Source organism: Primulina tabacum, chromosome 13, assembly GCF_025594145.1.
Source record: "Primulina tabacum isolate GXHZ01 chromosome 13, ASM2559414v2, whole genome shotgun sequence".
NCBI classification, from domain to species: domain Eukaryota; kingdom Viridiplantae; phylum Streptophyta; class Magnoliopsida; order Lamiales; family Gesneriaceae; genus Primulina; species Primulina tabacum.
The window spans coordinates 30048088-30070003 of NC_134562.1; the positions used below are offsets into that span (position 1 = coordinate 30048088).

At 34.5% G+C, this 21916-nt stretch overlaps 2 protein-coding genes and 1 non-coding gene across 5 annotated transcripts; 1 reads left to right on the forward strand and 2 right to left on the reverse strand.

Annotated features, from left to right (window-relative positions):
- Positions 1-437: 437 nt before the first annotated feature.
- LOC142522393 (uncharacterized) lies at positions 438-6402 on the reverse strand. The gene is made up of 19 exons (XM_075625762.1): positions 6049-6402; positions 5392-5429; positions 5244-5266; positions 4509-4615; positions 4380-4431; positions 4212-4296; positions 3356-3446; positions 3177-3212; positions 3012-3079; positions 2832-2894; positions 2605-2660; positions 2458-2531; positions 2265-2357; positions 2073-2174; positions 1736-1816; positions 1571-1662; positions 1444-1459; positions 862-972; positions 438-766 (listed from the first exon to the last, which is right to left on the reverse strand). Exons 1-19 carry the CDS (start codon positions 6169-6171, stop codon positions 650-652), a joined length of 1428 nt encoding a protein of 475 aa, XP_075481877.1. The 5' UTR covers positions 6172-6402; the 3' UTR covers positions 438-649.
- A 10389-nt stretch (positions 6403-16791) lies between these two features.
- LOC142522394 (uncharacterized) lies at positions 16792-21075 on the reverse strand. Of its 3 annotated transcripts, none has more exons than XM_075625765.1 (9): positions 20879-21075; positions 20647-20723; positions 19619-19721; positions 19014-19111; positions 18751-18881; positions 18458-18566; positions 17602-17793; positions 17386-17522; positions 16792-17304 (listed from the first exon to the last, which is right to left on the reverse strand). In XM_075625765.1, exons 1-9 carry the CDS (start codon positions 21042-21044, stop codon positions 17016-17018), a joined length of 1302 nt encoding a protein of 433 aa, XP_075481880.1. In that variant the 5' UTR covers positions 21045-21075; the 3' UTR covers positions 16792-17015. The 3 variants fall into 3 exon arrangements, with proteins under 3 accessions (XP_075481880.1, XP_075481879.1, XP_075481881.1); XM_075625764.1 differs by having other exon boundaries at positions 20855-21075; XM_075625766.1 differs by having other exon boundaries at positions 20647-20734; positions 20855-21029.
- Positions 21076-21143: 68 nt separating this feature from the next.
- Positions 21144-21215, forward strand: TRNAG-UCC (transfer RNA glycine (anticodon UCC)). The gene has a single exon. It is a non-coding gene; the product is annotated as a tRNA-Gly (tRNA).
- Positions 21216-21916: the final 701 nt, after the last annotated feature.

A 21916-nucleotide genomic window follows, 5' to 3' on the forward strand; every position in this document is an offset into this window, starting at 1 on the left:
AGTAGGATATCAGCTCAAATTTAACGAGCAAAAATACAGCTACTGTTTGAGAATTTTTAAAAAATGACCTTTTGGCCAAGATTTGAAATATTATAATCTTTTTAATATTACGCTTTATTTGGCCTTTGTTTTTCTTACTAATTTGAAGCTGAATTTTAATTTTAATAAATAAAATAAATAAATAAATAAGAGGATGCAGACAAAAAAAAATATTTGAGCAACGGCATATTTCGAACGATCGTGCAAATGCTCACAGAACTAGCATAGGATACATTCATTATTCAGAGAAACGAATTCATGAATATTATTATTATTATTTTCAGTAACAGCATGCAGGGATCAATCCAGCATAGGTGCTTTTCTGAATCCTAGGGATCAAGTTGAAGCTGGTTAATAAACAAAGAGCACAACTCATCACTTAAAGGCGTTATTCGGTTTTACAAAAAACACAATTCGGACACTTGAAGGCGTTGAACAAAGTACAAACTGTATTTACAGCAGAAAACCCGATGAAAAATTAGCGTAGTGGAAAGAGTGACAGCATACATTTGTGATACCATTCTCACAATCAAAATCAATATATACAAACATTATTATATGCACGTTCAAGATAACGGTGCGCAAACAACAAAGCGAAGCACCGGTGGAGCTAACGATACCTCAAGATCTTCTTCCTTTTCTTTTTCTCAGGAGTTTCATGGACTTGAGCCTTCATGCCATAAGTCTTCACCTGGAAATTTTCAAAGGCCTCAGATACTGCCTCCACCTGCGAGATTTTTCAGGGACAAAAATGAATAAGGTGAAGGGTGAAGGCAAAATTGTCAAGGTTCTCAGTTGAGGATATGGTTTCCCATTCATTACCAGGTCAGGTTTCTTTGAGTAAACTCTCACGATCATATCTTGATAAAATGTGGGCAGCAAATGGCTGATCCGATCATCTTTAACAGCAAATTTCTCATCGCTCTCAAAATCCTGACAAGGCCGGAAGACAAACATCATGCATACAGCAGTACATTTAAACTTATGTGAAATCATATTTGAGCAATTTTTTTACGGAGAATGGGAAATGGGATTTTTTATTATTTTGTGAGATTCAGGAGGAATTTTCAGTGGGAGATTAAAATTTCTAAGTGGCTGCAACCAGTTTTCCACATGTTGGGCAACTACTGCTGCAGCTCGCCCCCTAGAACAATTCAAAGCTGGTTGTGGCGACATAGGAAAAGCTTGCAACTAAACCAGCATAATTATGAGGAAAATATTTTTCTATCGAAGAGAATTACTGCTGGTTTAATTTTTCTTTTGATCAGAATCACTTGCTAGCTTAGCAAGAAGCGAAGAGAAAGACATTGTTGTGATGATGGAAGAAAAAAATTTCCAAATACATTAATGCACGGTAAAAAATCACAACACTAACATTTTGAAAGCTTGTGAATATAATAGTACCTTGAAAAAGCTGATGCTGGTGAAGGGAGCACAGGAACAAAGGAAAGGAAAAGTTATTTCGACGATCGTATGAGTTCACTGTCTGAGAGACTCAGCAATAATCTTTTGCAATATCTGATTATAGTACCTTTCAAGTGGATTATTTCTTCCTTGGGTCAGATCTATTTTTACATTGCTCACCACAATATCTTCCTCGTCTATGGTTTGCCTGCTGGAATTCTACATCAAAAGCTAATCAATCGACAACACTATTGATCCTCCCGATTGAATGATAATTGAACTATCGTCAGACCTGTGAACAAACTATATCTTTAGGAGTGATATTTTTAAAGTAATCCAGCTTTTCCTTCGGAACAGCGAACTCATTACAAAACTGCAAAAACATTTTGAGAAGACAAGTACAGCATCACATGACATAAATCACACAGCCAAGGTGATGCAGTGATAAAAAAATAATATATATATATAGATAAAAGACTTTAAAGAAGGAAAAAGCATCACGGGAGAGTGTTTCGTTAGGGATGAACAAAACTTTTGAATATAATGGTGTGTAATTCTTTTTTTAAAAAAAGAAAAGAGTACATATAAAATTTTAATGTCCTTTCACCCCTGATTTCATCCCTATGTACCCGATAAAGATCCCTTCTCCTGATGCGGAGGACCAGATCTCGAGATTCCTTCAGATCTTGGCAGGAAGAAGTTTCAATTGTTTTCAGTATTGAGTCATCTAACTGCAGTTCATAATGAATGGACAACAAAAGTAATCAAACAGCATTTAAGAAGATTATATCAGTAAATTAATCAACAATATCCCACGGGACCTTCCAGTATAGAGCTGGTTCGTCAATGTAGGATGAAATACGTAGAATATCATTTGCTTTTGTCAGGGCATCAACAAACATGAGTTCGATTGCCTGAAAAGGACCAATTATAAAATTGTTTATTCCAGATCAAATTTATAACTTTAGGGTAAAATCTCTTGGCACAAAAACAATTATAAAAGTAATCAGGCACCTTTACTTTTGCATGTGTATAGACTGTGCGATGCAGATCTGCCCGAGCAGCAAATAGTTTGTGAATGGTGAGATCTGAATGTATGCTCAAACATAAGATGGTCACATATGCAACCACTAAAATACTGCAATTAAAATAAATACTGACACTCCTTAGCACGATAGCATATCTCATCATCAATCACTCGCATGGTTTCTAATACCCTGCAATTAGTGGCAGCAAAGTTAGGGCACTATTTTGATTTGAGCATGTTAGCTTCAGAATAATATTAGAGCCAACTGCAATAGGAAATGTTGCATGGCTTCGGTTTATTTGAAATTAATAAATTGGTATAGTATGAATTTGATGAGCTTTCTGAAGTATCAAGCATGTACCTTTGAAACTGAAAATTGCAGCCAAGACCACAGGCCCTGGAGTCTCGGACAATGTAATCAAACCTGAAGATACGTGGTAGTTTAGTCCAAGCAACTGCTAAAATTACATGACATTTTCATTGTTATACTTCTTTAATCGTTATGCTGTTGAAACTGATCTAAATGCAGATGGAGACATACTTGTCAACATCAATGCCATTGCGTCCATTAGCGACAATGTCGTACAAGAAAAGCTTTTCCTTGGAACTCTACATAATAACAAATTTGATATTGCAATGAAAAAAGGAGCATGAATACGTAAATTTGAACGAAGGCACCAGTAAACCATTCCATTGTATGGCTTACTTTCGATGTACAATTCTCGGAGGCAGTAATCATTTCCTGAGAACAAGAGAGAGAATCAATAAATTAGCAGAATATACCGTGGTTCCTATGAACTTTGAAATTTTAGTTAGTAATAAATTCTATCTTTAAGAATGAACCTAGTGAACATATTGAGCAAAACCAACAATCAAAGATCAGACCTTCACTTTCTTAAGACTTTCTGATTCAATATCAATGTTATGTTCATCAACAACATAGTCTATCATCTTCAGAGACATCTCTTCATGAGACCTGAAAAGTTTATTCAAAATTAAGTTTGATTAGTATTTACGGCGGAACATAGATCAAGTGTCTCAGTACCAACCTGATATATACAGTATATATGCTGGTTGAGAAATCTCTACGCAAACTGAATTCTGGTTCTTTAGTAGTAATAAAAATCATATTTCACATTAAATCTTCTGAGATGTTTAGGGTGTCTAAGAATTCGAATAGAAAAAATAAAAATGACAGTAACCAATTTAAGATAATGAAACTCATATTTTCCTCCTATGCAAAAGAGGAACGCAAAAAGATGACTTCATGACAAAATGGCTTGTTAAATCAAATGTTCTACCAATAATTCAGGTATGTGAATATTTCTGAAAGTAACTTTTAGATAATTTTATACTATTTATCAAGTAAATCAATTTAAACAGAAGATATCTTCAGATATCATAAGCAACATCTTTTTTCCAAGAATTATGAGATGGTGATTATCCACACCAGGTTTTGTTAGAACTATGGAGTTAAAAAATTAAACCAAAAAACCAGACATATTTATTTAGCATGTTAGCTACACTAAACCCCTGTTTCTTTATGGCTTACGCACATATTGCATTCAAGTGGCCTAAGGTTAAGGAAATAATTCCCCACATCCTTCATTAATAAACCAATACCAATAGCAGATGACAAATGCTTATCCATAAACTAATCAAATATGCAAAGAGAAGATAGTTCATGTTGCAAACATTGTTAAAGAGACAATAGAAGTTATAATACTAATTATCTAATAACCATGTCAGGTCACTGAGAACCCTTGGTAGAAACTCGCGCTCAAACGTGTGGCTGAATGGCCCATGACCCACATCGTGGAGTAAACCTGTATGCATAATTAGCAAAGGAAACAAATTATTAGAGTCATCACTGGAACAAGGTGAATGTCCGTAGATGAATTAGATTTACCTGCAAGTTTTACTGTTTGTATGTCAAACCGATCAATACCAAGCTCCAAGCCCTACAAAGATTACAAGCATAAAGCATCATTCTCGGTTATATGTTCACAACCGCAGTGATCTGACCATGAAGCATTACTTGATAGGTTTTCAATCTGCTTATGGCTTCACTAGCTAGCCAATAAGCCCCAAGGGAGTGCTCAAACCTAGAGTGCACAGCTCCTGGATATACCATGTATGATAAACCTGGAGAAAAATGCTCAAGTTGATTACGGATCTCAATGCTACTTATGTATTTGCAATATATGAACGAAACAGATCTCAAGTTGAGTAGGTAAAAGTCAACACCTTGGAGACGCGTCTAAGGCAATTTCATACATGAAGAAAAACCAACAAAAGTGCTGCAGTTCACCAGTCATCATAGATAGAGAAATCTTCAATTTTAGAGACTTTTATCCAATAGTTATGAAGCAATTGACAATCTTAAGCATTAATGATGATGGCCCAATTGAGCATTATGCCATAGCCAAGATATTTTCAATTTTTTTTTCCATTTGTACTATATCCCATTTCGAAAGAAACTATAATTCACAGTGGTAAAATCAGAAACTAAATATGTTTGTTGATATGAGCATTGAGACCAGAATCACCACTCCCTAAACATAATATGAAGACTAAGATAAACCAGTTTCCAAAAACGAATCGAAGCATGACAATTGGTATAAAAAGCGTGAACGTCATCCCAACTTTGCACATTCAATGGTTCCATCCTTTGAACTCATTCTTTTATTTATTTAATTTTTAAAATGTAGTGCAACCAAATGATTTTTAACACTAAATTCCAAGTTCATAAATTAAGAGATTCCAAACTCACCTAGCTGCTTCAGATCACGAAGTCTGCATCAGATTAAGAAACACGACAGAAAATAAGTTTAGATGGAATCATAAAGAAAAATAACAATGAAAGCACATTCAACTTAAAGAGAAAATAACAATTCAACCACAGAAAAAGGGTGACTTGCCTCTGAAACTGTTCCGTGTCAATAAACTTCAAAGAGAGCTGAATGCAGTGTGAAAAAAAATATGGATGAGAAATAAATGATAGCAAGTAATAACTGAACGTTGTAATTAAATTTTCAACTGATGACAAAGTAATAAATAAGCAGATATGAAACGATGCAGTTTTATCCATGCTTCACTCTGTTTTCATTGATAACCTTTCATATTTTTATTACTCAAACGTCATCAGACGATCAGACAACATCTGGAGGTTTACAACTCCGAATATTAAATCAAATCAACAAACTAAAAAAATCACAAGAAATAACCGATTTAAGATATTTTCCTGAAAACACAATCATTCAATTAAACACACAAATACTTAAACACGTAATACCGAGAGAAACTTCACTATCGTTATCATTCGAACGATAACATTACAAATCAAATCGAGTTTTCAAAAAGAGTTTGCTGATACACATGCGATGCATCAATTCATCGTGATACCGCAATTACACTACCTGCGTCCATACGAGTAGCGCCGGGCGAAGTTTACTTCACCAATTCAAAGCAAAAAATATACAAATTCCAATTCCTCTCCTCAAAAAAAAAATTCAAGCTCAATGAAACGAACAGTATCCAAGCATGTAACGAAAAATGGAGGTGAATTAGAGAAATACAGGATCGAGATAAATGTTGCCATGGACATTATCGTGGATGTGCTTCGAGAACCTTCGATCGTCGGCCGATGATATTCCGAAGAAGTTGCTCCCGAATTCGTCGTCGCGGTACGTAGCTCCCATGATGTTTTTCCTGGAAAGCAGAAATAAAACTATACGGCGAGATAAATCAAAGTTTCGTAAAATTTGAGAGAGAGAAGTTTTGAAGTTTAGAGAGAGAGAGGAATGGCAGTTAGTGCCCGAGCCTGGAGAGGGAGCAGTATTTATTTATACCGGAACCTGGACGCAGATGAACTGCGAAAATGACAAACTCAAGCGTTGCCGCCAAAAGTTGTCGTTCCGACTTCCGCATACTCGCCAACTGTCAGCGAGTGATCTCCACGCAGGAGCAGATGTACTTAGGTTTCTCCTTGTATGCGCTAAATATCGGTCGAATTTTCGTAATTTTTTACGGTTGTCCAAAAATAATTGTTACTTAAATATAATTTTCATTTTTTGTTTTCTCAAATATATTGGTCAGGTTTTATCTTCAATAGCATCTTTATTTATTTTTTTTATTAATATATTCATATTAATTAAAAATTGGAAAACGTATCTCTATTTTTTAAATAAACTAAATATGACGAAAATAAAAAATTTATTTGAAAACTGTGTTTTTACAAAAACTTTTTAATTTGTGCGAAAAAAAAGAAAATAAATTTATTATTTAGGACGAAAAGAGTATACTGTAATATTTTTATCATTCAGGCAAAGCAAAAACAGTCAAATTAATTGGACATGTTAACCTATTTTGGATCTCGATGTTTTAACTGGTCAAACTTAGGTCTTACGGCAATGAATTTGTATTTCTGGATTTTTGTTCTTATTACGTCGGAGACAATGTTGTGGCCGAAATCAGACCATGTTAGATTTGACATTAGATTCTGGTCTTGTTTATACGACATTAGATTTTGTTAACATAGAACTGAAAATATCAATGCGTCTGCTGTCATATCAAACAAAATATAACTGAAAAAAATGTAAAATTACTAAGGAGGTAAACGAACCAAAATATTTGAGAGTTATTCGGAGCTCGGCTCGATAAAATAAACTCGTTTGAATTTGTTTGTTCATCATATCAAGCCAAGCTGAAGCTCTATTTCGAGCTCGACAATTTAGTCAAATCAATCTTAAGTCTAAGGATATTCGGCTCATGAGCTCGCAAACATGTTCGTTAATAGGCTCTCGAGCTCGGCTTGTTTAGGTGGCTCATAAGCTCGAGCTCTAGCTCGACTCGTTTATGTGTTTTTAGTTGTTATGTTTGTCGTTTTAAATTTTTATGAATGAATTTACACTTTTATGACTGATCTAAAATTAGTTCATAAATGATATATATATTTAATTTTTAACAAGCTCGAATCAAGCTCAAATTTGATCTCAATTGTATGCTTTACAGGATCGAAAACGAGGCGAGCTCAAGTCAGACTTGTTAAACAGATAAACAAGCTATTAAGGAACCAAGCTCGATCTCAGCTTGATTAACATGATAAACAAGCTTTTAAATAACCGAGCTCGAGTTTTTCGCGAGTTTAGTAATTTCAAGACAAATCGAGCTCAAGCCTGATGATAAAATCTCGAATCGAGCTAGAGTCTCGATCAATCTTAAATAAACCAAGCACAAACCTAATATCATTTGACTTGATTTAGATTGTTTACATCCCCTGAAAGTAAGTAGGAAAGCGTTGGTCGAGGAGGGAGGGCAAAAATGCGGTGGATGTGAGGGAAAAAGGTTGGACAACAGTTGCTAATAAAACAAATTATTCATTAAAAAAATAATAATAATTACGTACAATATTTAATATAAAAAACATTAAACAAATATAATAAATCATATATAAAGCCAAACAAAAAAATTCAAAATTAATTATTCAATAATTCAGTTAAGCAAATTTTTTTGTTTACCAAAGCCGAAACCAAACCGAACCTATTTAACCGATATTTTCTAACTTTAAAACCAAATTTCTGAATTAATCGAACCAAATTAATTGAGTTTAGTCGGTTACACCCGCTATTGCAGATGTGTCTCTATAATAAAACTTGGACGAAACAAATAATAAGAAAACACAAAGTCATTGCACTACAATGAAGATATGGTTACATAAAGGATAAAAATAAAGATGAACTTGCAAGACCGATTTTCCTATTTTCCCATGCATAAAAGCAAATTTCCAAAGAAATCGGAAGTTCAGGTTCACGTTAGCTGTAACTTACACATACAAATTATAAATAATCACAGTATCTTATTTCATCAGAATCTAAAAATCACACAAAAAACAAAAAAGAAACTTAACGACTTAAGCGCATATGCCAAAAAGTCACGCTTGAGAAAAAGACAAGTGTTTAGAATAACATTCAGTGCAAAATTTTGTGATATTTACAAACTATTAAACTAGATATGAAATAAACGAAGCTGTATTTATATGTATTTCAATAAATGAAATCTTAAATCATATCATCAAATATTTCTATTGTTAGATGAATTTGAAATCTATAATGAGTAACATGCAAATTGATTAAAGACGGCTGAAACCTTTATTTATCTCCATCAGAAAAAAACGACTATATAAATATAAAAAAAAGACGAATTTGAAATTCATGAGCTTGTTTAGATAAAACTACAAAAATTAATTTAAATTTAATCAATCAAATACGACTATAATAACAAATTTGATGAGCAATTGAAGGCTCGTAATAACTTGTTGGAACAAATAATTTTTGGCGTTTGATAGATAAAAGATAAACTAACTGATCATCAATCAAGCAGAAACTGAAATCAGATCACCAGCCAAGAAGAAACTGAAACCAGATAGCCTACCTAGCCTAAAGTGACCAAACTGATTAAGAGACTTCTAAGTTAACTCAAACTGACAGACTATTCCTTGCCCATGGAGGATGGAGCTTCCAAGAGTTTTTAGGGGTAAAGAGAAAATCGATCGTCACAGTGAAATAGTGCACCTACATATATATATATATGTGTGTGTGTGTGTGTGTGTGTGTGTGTGGATATATGAACTTGACTACAAACTTCAGAATACGCAACGATCCAGGTATGTACGTATTGCTTGCTTAATTTCTTATTCTATATTTTTTGTGCGTCGTCTTTTGGACAGTTTGTGCAAGAATAACTTGTCATGTTTCAAAGGTGGACATAACGCATAAGCTTTTATCCACATTTTTCTCTCCATTGGAAGATGTTATATTTGTGCTACTTCGTTATAATGAGAACATTTCAGAATGTGAATGTGAGACTGATAAATAGAAGTTAAGTGTCTGCTTAGAAGCTTATGATATTTTAACTTATTCTACTCCTTTTCTTCTTCAAATGTTGTCCCCATAAGAAGCGTGCCATCAGAATCAAGTGTACACAACAAACTCATTTAAATCTTGCCAAATAAAAGAGGTTCACAAGAAACTACAAGTTAGCTCCATCAGTATTTTTTTAAAAAATAGATGTCATATAAATGAAATAGAGAAAAAGTGTACAAGAGTCTACGAAAAGGTAGATAACTCATGCAGTCCACAACTCGGAAAGTCGAGAGGTTCCTGCAATGGGCCTCATTAAAACCTCTTCGTAAAAAAAAACTTGAAGGGAAAAACTTGTGTGTCGGATTTACGCGAATTCTCGGCAGTATACAAAAGTCGAAGAAGATCTTGCTACAATTTCTTGTCAAATTGAAGAACATGAAAACAACAAGTCTTCTGAAAGTGAGAACCAGGGCCAGCAGACTCCGAATCTTCAGGGACAACAAGATATTTATCTTTTGGTACATCAGCCGAATTATCTGATGGTGCAACAACATAATTTTCCAAGCCCGACAGATCAAATTGGTGGACCACTTCCATATACTTTTGGGAGTACTTCAGACAATACTGACCAAATATATAACATGGAGAATCTGGAAAACGTTTTTTGGTTGACCCTGAAACCTGATGCAGTACAAAGTAACGTCAATTTCACTATTTGCACATTAATGGATTCTTTTGAACCATCGGCTTACGACATGGATGATCTTTGGGAGAAGAACCAATTTTCGGGTGGAAAGGAACAAATATAGATGATTTAGAGTAGTTTTTTTGAGATATGAAATATATATGGTAATTTGTAATTGTATATAATGATAGAGTTAGTAATTTTCCCTTATTATCAATTAACTGTGGGGTACTCTTTTTCTTCTTCATAATTTTTTGAGTTTTTCCCTTTGGGTTTTTTCTACGAAGAGGTTTTAACGAGGCCCTAAACCCTAAACCCATCGTATGAACCTCATGACTTTCCGAGTTGTGGACTGCATGAGTTATCTACGTTTCGCAGACGCTTTTTCTCTATTTCATTTATAAGACATCTATTTTTTTAAAAAATACTGATGAAGCTAACTTGTGTTGAAAATATGAAAAATATTTGTGTTAAAAATTATAATGTTGAATGTTGAAAATTAGGTAAAATTAGATGTTGAATATTGAAAATTAGTTTGTGATGATGTATGTAATGATTAAATTGTTTTTGGATTATTTTCCAAAGAAATCCAATAAATAGGTCTCCATTTGTAAAGATTTGATACAATTGAGTAGAGAGAAAAATATTATAAAGTGTGTAGTTTGGTAAATTTTGAGAGTTTGAGATTTTTACTTTTTACCATAAATTTTTACTTTTTCACAACACGTTATCAGCACGAAGCTCTAAAAGTCCTCCATACTTTTCCAAGCTCCAAACAGAAGAAAAAGGTAACAAAAGTAATAATATTTATTTTACTGTTATTTATTTATTGTATATATAATATAATATTATATAATAAAATTAGAAATAATAAAAATAATTTTTTTCAAAAACTTATTATAAATCCTGGGAGGATGTTAAGACGACATCCCACACTCCCGGTAAGGGATACGACAAGTATAAAAGCCTATAAGGTTTTTAAACAAAATAACTTATGACACATCATTATAATAATATGATATGATATACATAATTATTTAAACATGACTAATATTATATACATCATATTATTACCATAAAATTATACAAATACATAGCTTTATTTTTTGTCCAACGGTCATAAACGGTAACAAAACGGCTAGTTTTTGCCCTAAAAATATGATCTCACAAACACATTCAATCACTCCAACTTTCTCTTCTTCTCTAAAAATTATTCTTCATCAAATTTTTCGAAGAAAAGAGAAGATGGCTTTCTCAAGGTTATTTTTAATTATTTTGGTTATCATACTCACGAGTCTTTTATTTATCGGAGAATATCATCCTCGTGTGTTTTCTTTATTTTTACAAATGCTTGTACTTGTTGTTTATCCATTACTTTGTATTGCAATATTCATTAACTAATAAAATGCATCGTAATTTTTTTTAGTACCACCATGTCAAATTTGACAAAGCTCGAATTTGTTGCGCTCGACATCACGGGAAAAAATTATATGCCATGGACTCTCGATGTAGAAATGCATCTTGAGTCATTGGGTCTAAGCGAGACCATTAAAGAAAATGGGATATCTTCATCACAAGAAAAAGCAAAAGCTATAATATTTTTGCGTCGACGTCTCGATGAAAGTTTAAAATGTGAATATCTCATCGAAAAAAATCCCATGACTCTGTGGAAAGGATTGAAAGAAAGATTTGAACATATAAGGGAAGTTATACTTCCGACCGCCCGTGATGAATGAAATATATTAAGATTCCAAGATTTTAAGAAAGTCAGTGATTATAATTCAGCGATGTATCGAATAATCTCGCAGCTAAAATTTTGTGGACATGAGGTTATAGAATCGGAAATGCTTGAAAAAACATTTTTCACGTTTCACGCATCAAATATAACTTTACAGCAACAATATAGAGTGCGTGGATTTGCGAGATATTCTGAACTCATCGCCTGTCTTCTTGTGACGGAAAAGAACAACAAGCTATTAATGAGAAATCATCAGTCCCGACCCACTGGATCAACAGCATTTCCAGAAGTAAATGTTGTGAGTAAAAATGAATTTAAACCTGGAAACCAAAATCAAATCCAGAGAAAATGTTTTGGTCGAGGTCGAGGTCGTGGTCGTGGACGTGGACGTGGAAGTGATCGTGGTCGTGGTCGCGGCCGTTGTTTTGAAAACAATCGAGATAGTTATTATTATAACTCATCTCAAAAGAGCGTCACGAACCACCCACAGAAAAGGCATCATGAAAACATGAGTGTTAAAGAAAATCACTCGAAAAGATTTGAAAGTTCTTGTTTCAGATGCGGCACTCCAGGACATTGGTCTCGTATTTGTCGAGCCCCTGAGCACCTTTGCAAGCTCTATAAAGAATCGATAAAGGGGAAAGAAAAAAGAGACCAACTTCACTGAACGCAGTGACCGTTTGAGTGATTCAACTTATTTTGATGCTGCTGATTTTATAAATGATTTCTCTGGAAATGATCAATATGTTGGTGGGATAGAAATGAACAATATTGATGCTACAGATTTCATCAATGATTTCTCTGAAAATGAACAATATAATGGTAGAATATAAATGTACAATAATTTGATTTTTATGTATTCATATAATAATGTTTTATTGTACAATTATGATATATGTTATATTTACATATGTATTGTCAGTAATTTTATTTCATTGCATATTTTTTTTAAGTTCAAATATGGAAAATGCTATGAGCAAAGCTGAAGTTTGCATACCCGATAGTGGTACAACGCACACTATCCTCCGAGATAAAAGATATTTCTTGGAACTAAAACCAACAAAAACAACGGTGAATACAATATCAGGTCCTGTAGATTTGATTAAAGGATGTGGTAAAGCACAATTTTTGTTACTTAATGGTACAAAATTTTTGATCAATGATGCTTTATATTCACCACAATCGAAAAGAAATTTGTTGAGTTTTAATGATATATATTCCCATGGTTATGATACTCAAACAATGAATGAAGGGAATGAGAAGTATATGTGTCTTATCACATATAAATCAGGAAAGAAATATGTGATTGAAAAACTACCAATGCTCCCTACTGGATTGCATTATACACATATAAGTCCCATTGAATCAAACATGGTAGTTGATAATTCTTCAATATTAACCAATTGGCATGATCGATTAGGACATCCTGGTTCAACAATGATGCGAAGAATTATAGAAAATACACATGGTCATCCGCTGAAAGACCAGAAGATCTTTCAGAATAATAAGTTTCAATGCAAAGCATGTTCTCTTGGAAAACTTATTATAAGACCATCACCAGCAAAAATCCAAACTGAATCACCAAAGTTTCTTGAACGTATTCAGGGTGATATTTGTGGACCAATCCATCCACCATGTGGACCATTCAGATACTTTATGATATTGATTGATGTCTCCAGCAGATGGTCACATGTATGTTTATTGTCAACTCGAAATGTTGCATTTGCAAGATTACTTGCTCAAATAATAAAATTAAGGAATCAATTTCCCGATTATACAATCAAGAAAATTAGACTTGATAATGCTGGTGAATTTACTTCCCAAACTTTCAATGATTATTGTATGTCTATGGGAATCATTGTTGAGCATCATGTTGCTCATGTACATACACAGAATGGATTGGCTGAATCATTGATTAAACGTCTGCAAATGATTGCTAGACCAATGATTATGAAAACAAAGCTCCCTATTTCTATATGGGGACATGCAATTTTACATGCTTTTTCATTAATTCGCATCAGACCAAGTGCATATCATAAATACTCCTCATTGCAGCTTGCATTTAGTAAAGAACCAGACATTTCTCATCTGTGAATTTTTGGATGTATGGTGTATATGCCTATTGCACCACCGCAACGAAAAAAATGGGACCTCAAAGAAAGGTTGGAATTTATATCGGTTATGATAGTCCATCAATCATTCGATATCTTGAACCTCAGACAGGCGACGTGTTCACAGCACGTTTTGCTGATTGTCATTTTAATGAGGAAATCTTCCCAATGTTAGAGGGAGAACAGAAACATACCGAAAAAGAAATTACATGGTATGTATCATCATTGTTACATCTGGATCCAAGAACAAAACAATGTGAAAAAGATGTACAGCAAATTGTGCACTTGCAAAGACTAGCAAATCAAATACCATATGCATTTGCAGACACAAAAGGGATAACTAAATCATATATACATGCTGCAAATGCCCCTGCTCGAATTGAAATTCCGAAGAAACAAATTGAAGATACTCATGATGTCATTAAACGCCTGAAGCGTGGAAGGCCAGTCGGTTCCAAGGATAAAAATCATCGAAAAAGAAAATTCATAGAGAAACACGATGATCACAAAATAAAGAATGATGTTCCTGAAGAAACACATGATGATCACAAAATAGAGAATGGTGTTCCTGAAGAAACACATGATGATGAAAATGTTCTGTCAGAACCACAAACTGACGAGAATCATGAAATCTCTATCAATTATATTAATACTGGAAAAATATGGAACCGAAAAGATATAGAAGAAATTGATGATATATTTTCTTATAATGTGGCAATCGACATCATAAATGATAACGAAGATCATGAACCAAAATCTTTTGGTGAATGTAAAAATCGGCAGGATTGGATAAAATGGAAAGAAGCCATCCAGGTTGAATTGGATTCGCTAAATAAACGTAATGTTTTTGGACCTATAGTCCTTACACCTGAAGGTGTAAAACCTGTTGGATACAAATGGTTTTTTATTCGAAAGTGAAATGAGATAAATGAAATAGTAAGATATAAAGCTCGACTTGTTGCACAAGGTTTTTCTCAAAGGCCTGGAATTGATTGTGAAGAAACGTATTCTCCCGTGATGCATGCAATTACGTTTCGGTATTTGATTAGCTTGGCGGTATCTGAAAATTTAGAAATGCGTCTTATGGATGTTGTTACAGCTTACTTATATGGATCACTTGATAGTAATATATATATGAAAATCCCTGAAAGATTTAAGATGCCTGAAGCACAAAGTTCAAAACCCAGAGAATGTTATTCTGTGAAATTACAAAGATCATTATATGGGTTAAAGCAATCCGGTCGAATGTGGTATAATCGACTAAGTGATCACTTGATGAAAAAGGGATATGTAAATAATTCAATATGCCATTGTGTTTTCATTAAGAAAACAACAACCGGATGCGTAATTATTGCTGTATATGTTGATGATTTAAACATCATTGGAACGAATAAGGAAATTCAAGAAGTTGTGTCATACTTGAAGGAAGAATTTGAAATGAAGGATCTTGGAAAAACCAAGTATTGTCTGGGTTTACGAATTGAACAAAAAGAATGTGGAATATTTGTTCACCAGACAAATTATACAGAAAAGATCCTTAAACGTTTTAATATGGATAAATCAAATCCTTTAAGTACTCCAATGGTTGTTAGATCATTAAACGTAGAAAATGATCCATTCCGTCTATATGAAGATGATGAAGATATTCTTGGTCCAGAAGTACCATATCTAAGTGTTATCGGTGCCCTTATGTATCTTACAAATTGTACAAGGCCTGATATATCTTTTGCCGTAAATTTGTTGGCAAGATTTAGCACATATCCAACAAAGAGACACTGGAACGGAATTAAACATATATTCCGTTATCTACGAGGAACGACAGACTTGGGACTTTTATATTCAAAAGATGTTAATCCAAGTATAATTGGTTATGGCGATGCTGGATACTTATCTGATTCACACAAGGCACGTTCCCAAAATGGATATGTATTTACTCGTGGAGGCACTGCAATTTCTTGGCGTTCACAGAAACAAACGCTTGTAACAACTTCATCAAATCATGCCGAGATTATTGCACTACATGAAGCAAGTCGTGAATGTGTGTGGTTAAAATCAATGAGCCAATATATCCAAATCTCATGTGGATTATCATTCGACGAGAAACCTGTGATACTATATGAAGATAATGTTGCATGTGTTGCTCAAATGAAAGAGGGATACATAAAAAGCGACAGAACTAAACATATTCCTCCTAAGTTCTTCGCATTCACTAAGAAGTTAGAGAAGAATAAATGTATTGATGTTCGTCACATTCAATCAAGTGAAAACTCATCAAATCTCTTCACAAAGGCACTTCTTACGTCAATATTCAGAAAGCACATATATAATATTGGGATGCGCAATCTACGAAATTTGTGAAGAATTGTTCGTGTCAACATGAGGGGAAGTTTACGTGACTGCACTCTTTTTCCCTTACTATGGTTTTTATCCCAATGGGTTTTTCCTAGTAAGATTTTTAACGAGGCAGTACAAAATCACGTAATGAAGACATCATCGTATCATGATCATCATCACAAGGGGGAGTGTTGAAAATATAAAAAATATTTGTGTTGAAAATTATAATGTTGAATGTTGAAAATTAGGTAAAATTAGGTGTTGAATATTGAAAATTAGTGTGTGATGATGTATGTAATGATGAAATTGTTTTTGGATTGTTTTCCAAAGAAATCCTACAAATAGGTCTCCATTTGTAAAGATTTGATACAATTGAGTAGAGAGAAAAATATTATAAACTGTTTAGTTTGGTAAATTTTGAGAGTTTGAAATTTTTACTTTTTAACATAAATTTTTACTTTTTCACAACAACTTGTAGTTTCTTGTGAACCTCTTTTATTTGGCAAGATTTAAATGAGTTTGTTGTGTACACTTGATTCTGATGGCACGCTTCTTATGGGGACAACATTTGAAGAAGAAAAGGAGTAGAATAAGTTAAAATATCATAAGCTTCTAAGCAGACATTTAACTTCTATTTATCAGTTTCACATTCACATTCTGAAATGTTCTCATTATAACGAAGTAGCACAAATATAACATCTTCCAATGGAGAGAAAAATGTGGATAAAAGCTTATGCGTTATGTCCACCTTTGAAACATGACAAGTTATTCTTGCACAAACTGTCCAAAAGACGACGCACAAAAAAGGGCATGTTCAAGCTACAGCCTCCAGTGCAGCTTGAAATTTAGCTGGAACTTTAAACAAAGGGGCCTGGATTTCACCCGGCTCACCAAGCTGGCCGCAGGCAGCCATCCGATCATCGCCTCTACTCATTCTTAAAAAAACAACGCACCCTGCTTCAGCAAGTACATTTCGAAACTCTATCATCTTCTCTTCTTTTGTTGGCTTAAACTGTGATCCACAATGAGGATTGAAAGAAAGGAGATTGATCTTGCACGGAATACCTTGGACAAGTTCGATTAATCTCTTTGCATCATCAATACTGTGTAAAGAAACGGTAAAAGTTTATTGAAACATGGAAACTCCAAAGAAAAAAATGAATGGCACTCAAAGGATACACCACCTGTCATTTACTCCAGAAAGCATTACATATTCAAACAAGACCTTGTAGTCGTGTTTAAAACTAAGCTCTTCTCGAAGGGTGCCCAGAAGCAAGCTGAGGTTATACTTCCGGTTTATCGGCATGACCCAATTTCTAACCTGGTTAGTTCTCCCATTTCGTTAAGAATCATCAACCAGTAAATTCGCCTTGAAAGAGAATGAGACTGAGAGCACGCACCTCATCTGTTGTAGCATTTAAGCTGACAGCTAATGCACAGTTTGATTCTTTCAGTACACGTCTTATTTGAGGGACTAGCCCGCTGGTTGAAATGGTAACCTTACGAGGACTGAATTGAAGGCCTTGATTGTCAACCATAATGTCTGCAGCTTTAATGACATTCTCGATGTTGTGAAGTGGTTCGCCCATTCCCTACGTCGGGATAAATTTGAGAAATGATTTTGTGAGAAGTACAATACTGATGTTTTAAAGTAAAATCCTCCAAGATTAACGCGAACTTGTTGGAAATATTAATATGGATGGAAAATGACAGAGGTATTCAAATATTAAGACACAAGAGCAAGGAAAAAAGTCCTAACACAAAGGACTAATCTATTAAGTCGGGCAGCCACTCTAATTTATAAGTCACTCCACAGCCTGTGTAACCGACATGGGACATGCGACATTGCTTACCTCTTGAAGCGCGTAGAAGCCTACTTTGGTCAGCTTGCACTTGATAATATTTAGCATATGTACTTTATTCCATTTTATAATGTGAAAACAGGTAACATTTAATGACACTAATAGCCCTTTCCTAAGTTGCTACTTCCATTGTGCCAGTTCTCAACAATAACAATAGCCTTTCCCAAGTTGCAACTTCCATTGTGCCAATTCTCAACGATAACTCCAAGATAGACAATAAGTACAAATAGGGAAATCCGAACCCAATACATGTCTTAGGCTAACACTCTCTCAAACATATAAATCGCTCCGCAGTTTCTGGTAGAGCCAATAACATGCAATTTACCAATTTCTTGATCCATGGGGTCATTAGATATGACAGATAAATACAAGCAACTCCAAATCATAAACTTACCATAAATACAATGTTTGTAATGGTGCCTACTTCCTGTGAAAGCAAGCGCCTTGCAAAAACAGCCTGCTCCACTATCTCAGCTACAGACAAATTTCTTTTCAATCCCATTCTGCAATACAAATCAATGGAAGTATCTTAGTTACGGTATTTACTACAAGAAAGCAATCCACTTCCCCAAAAGCAGGAGCTTATATTGAAACGAGACCAAAGCAGAGGTTCCTAGTACTTAAAGAAACAAGGGTGAATTAAAAATAGAAAAATGAATTGAAAATGATTGGTTTTGATGGTCTTGCCTTCCAGTGTAACAAAATTGGCAATTCATGGCGCAACCCACTTGACTGGAAACACACACTGTATTTCTGCCCCCACGGCAAGGGATCACAACGGTTTCTATCACCAGTCCATCTTCCAATGTAAATAAAATCTGTAACCTCCTGTGTGTTCCAAATAAATGTGACAGTTCTCGAAAAGTTTTGACATATATGACTGCAGTCCTACAAGCAAGAAGCTATACAGAAATTCAGAGGTATCGAAACAGCCTAAAAGATTGCTTTACCTTCTTGGTTCCATCCGATGCTGTGAGCATATCCTTCAAATGCAATGTCTTGAAATCTGCATGTTCGCTCAACATCCTCTTGAAATCCTTATTCAAACCTGGCAGCGGAAAGTGAAATTTCAGTGTCAAAAGGAGCAAAAGAACGGGGCATCATTAAAAATATGTACTGCCGTTCTCGATGGAAGGATCCTTAAGCTTTGTTCGGTTTTGAGAAAACAGCTGCATTATAGTAGATCACATTGATGAAAATAGCCAAATAGGAAAACCTGATGAAAGACTCTTGAGTGGGGAAAATACTGAAATTATTATTTTTTCACCAAATTTTGAGTATTGTTAAATGTTAACTCTAGTGGGGAAAATACTGAAATTATTATTTTTTCACCAAATTTTGAGTATTGTTAACTCTTCAAAAAAGAATAATACAAGCCACCTAGAAATCATTTCCCCGATAAAAATGTTCTTTCACAAGGATTGCTGATAGGGTCCCTCATTCCAATCTGCTCAAACTATGAAGCAAAACTACAAGAGGCGGTGTCACAACTAATATTCCGGCATGGAACGTGGGTCACAAGAAATCTAGCCTAGAGAGAGAGAGAGAGAACAACCTTCTAATTCTTCATAGTTGTGAACCCAAAGATTATTTCCATAAAGGCGTTTCCATAGCATCATGGCCTGAGCAGGTCTATAGCCATGCGACTGAACCCATTTCTGTTACATCAGACAACAGAAAATAAGCAGCAATAACAGTGATAAAAATTGATTTCTGAAAAAAACTGAGAGATGACGTTGAGTTATTGTAGTTCTATGTCTGCAAATTAACTTAATAATAGTTAGACTGGTATTCCTCTTTGCCACTTACATAAGTATAGATCAAAATAAATACTGAGTGAGGCAAAAGATAGGTCATATGATAAATAGAATAAGCTCATACTGAAAAAGTTCATCAGCGTCTAACATCTAAGATTGCTTACAAACAAGGTCCGAATCAGAAATTTGATCCATAAGCAATAGTTTGAGCGTACAAGACTTAAGTTGTAGAAAAATCACATACAATGTTGATTCCCTGCTAAGGAGAGACGTCTATGCTACCAAGGGAAAGTATCGAGGGGCCTCTGGACTATCAGCTGCTCCCCAGGACAGATGATATCGTTAAGGTAGTTTTTGGAATAGGACTTCCTAACTCATAAAAACACAATTTTCCCATTTTTAGGAAGAGGTGACAACCCTACGACTCCGCTCCTGCTTGGAACACAGTCAAACATTCATCTCACAAGGTGGGCAAAAAGGCAGCTTTAGCCAGTGGCCCTGAATAAAAAATTAAACTTCATACTTAATCTTCTAAAAGTTCAGATTTTTCTCAATATACTATACAGTCTACTAATAAAGTGTGACTCGATCTCACAAAATGGAGCTTTTAAAGTTAATTCCTACAACCAAGTTTGTCAAGTAGTTGCCTCTTTCGCATTGAAAACCATAAGATCACTGCATGCAATGCTCCAAAGATTTCCTCTCTCGCATTGAAAACCATAAGATCACTGCCATGCAATGCTCCAAAGAAACCAACTTGAAAGACGAGAAGGTAAAAAACAACAATTAAGAAGAAATACGAGCTAACGGCTATGCAGCGAAATACCTCAAGTTCAGTGTACTTCATCCCTTTTAACAAAACCTTGGAGCCCTTCATCGGGATTTGACTGTTCTCCTTAGAACCTAAACACAATCTAAAACATATTAATCTTGAAAGGGCCGAAAGCCCAGTTCAATAATTGAAAATATTAAGAAGAACAGGCATAAATCAAGTATTATTTACACTTAAATAAGTATACTTAGAGAGGGATTACCTGAAGAAGTGGGAGAGGAGTGACATGTGACGGCCCGGGAGATTGAGAGAGAACGGCCATCAGAACAAAAACGGTGAGCAATAAAGAGCGAATGGGAGAATGTAGGCGAGATCATTGAACGGAGGACTCGCATCTGTCGCCTAATCCACGGGCTTCCGCCGCCGCTGAGGCGGCCGAGGCTAATCTCCATCAGTAGTCGAATCAGAATGCTACCTAGCAAAATATCAAAAGCTAAACTTTCTAAATTATTTATGAACTTATAAAAACAAATTCTGATCATAAAACATAAGCGTTTGTAGTCCAACGGTTAGGATAATTGCCTTCCAAGCAATAGACCCGGGTTCGACTCCCGGCAAACGCATTTATATTGTTTTCTGCAATTTTTTTGTATCGTGTATATGACAATAGTACGATTTAATCAACTGACAAATAGGTATCTGTATTCCACCTAGAGATAATTTAACAATTATCTGAGTCAATTTATTAAAAAAATTTATATGACAACGTCACGAGTTAATTTCATGAGATAAATATTTTATCTGGATCACCCATAAAATATTATTATTTTTTATTGTAAATATGAGTCTGGTTGACTCGTCTCACGAATAAAATTCGTATCTGAAAGAGGTTGACAATAAGTTCTTTCAAAATTTACTATTTGTTCCTATGTTAGAGGTGTTCCAGAAATGTGTACGATCGAGTTAATAGTTCTATGAACTAATGGATCGTATCAAGCGCAAGCGTCTGTTGTCCAACGCTTCGGACAAATGCCTTCCAAGCAGTAGGGTTCGACTCCAGCATTGCTATTAATATTAATCGCTTCCAGTTTCATACTAACGTCATTATAACATAATAGTAGTGCACATGGTCATAATACAATTTTATATTCAAATATAAACAGAGATCATATCCTAATTGTAAAATTAACGAGAAAATAAATAGTAATGTCAAATAACGAAATTTTAAAAAAAAAATCTTTTAACATTGCAATTACTTTAAGCTCCTAATTTTTTTATATGGTAGATCTTTTGTGAGACGATCTCACGAACCTTTATCTGTGAG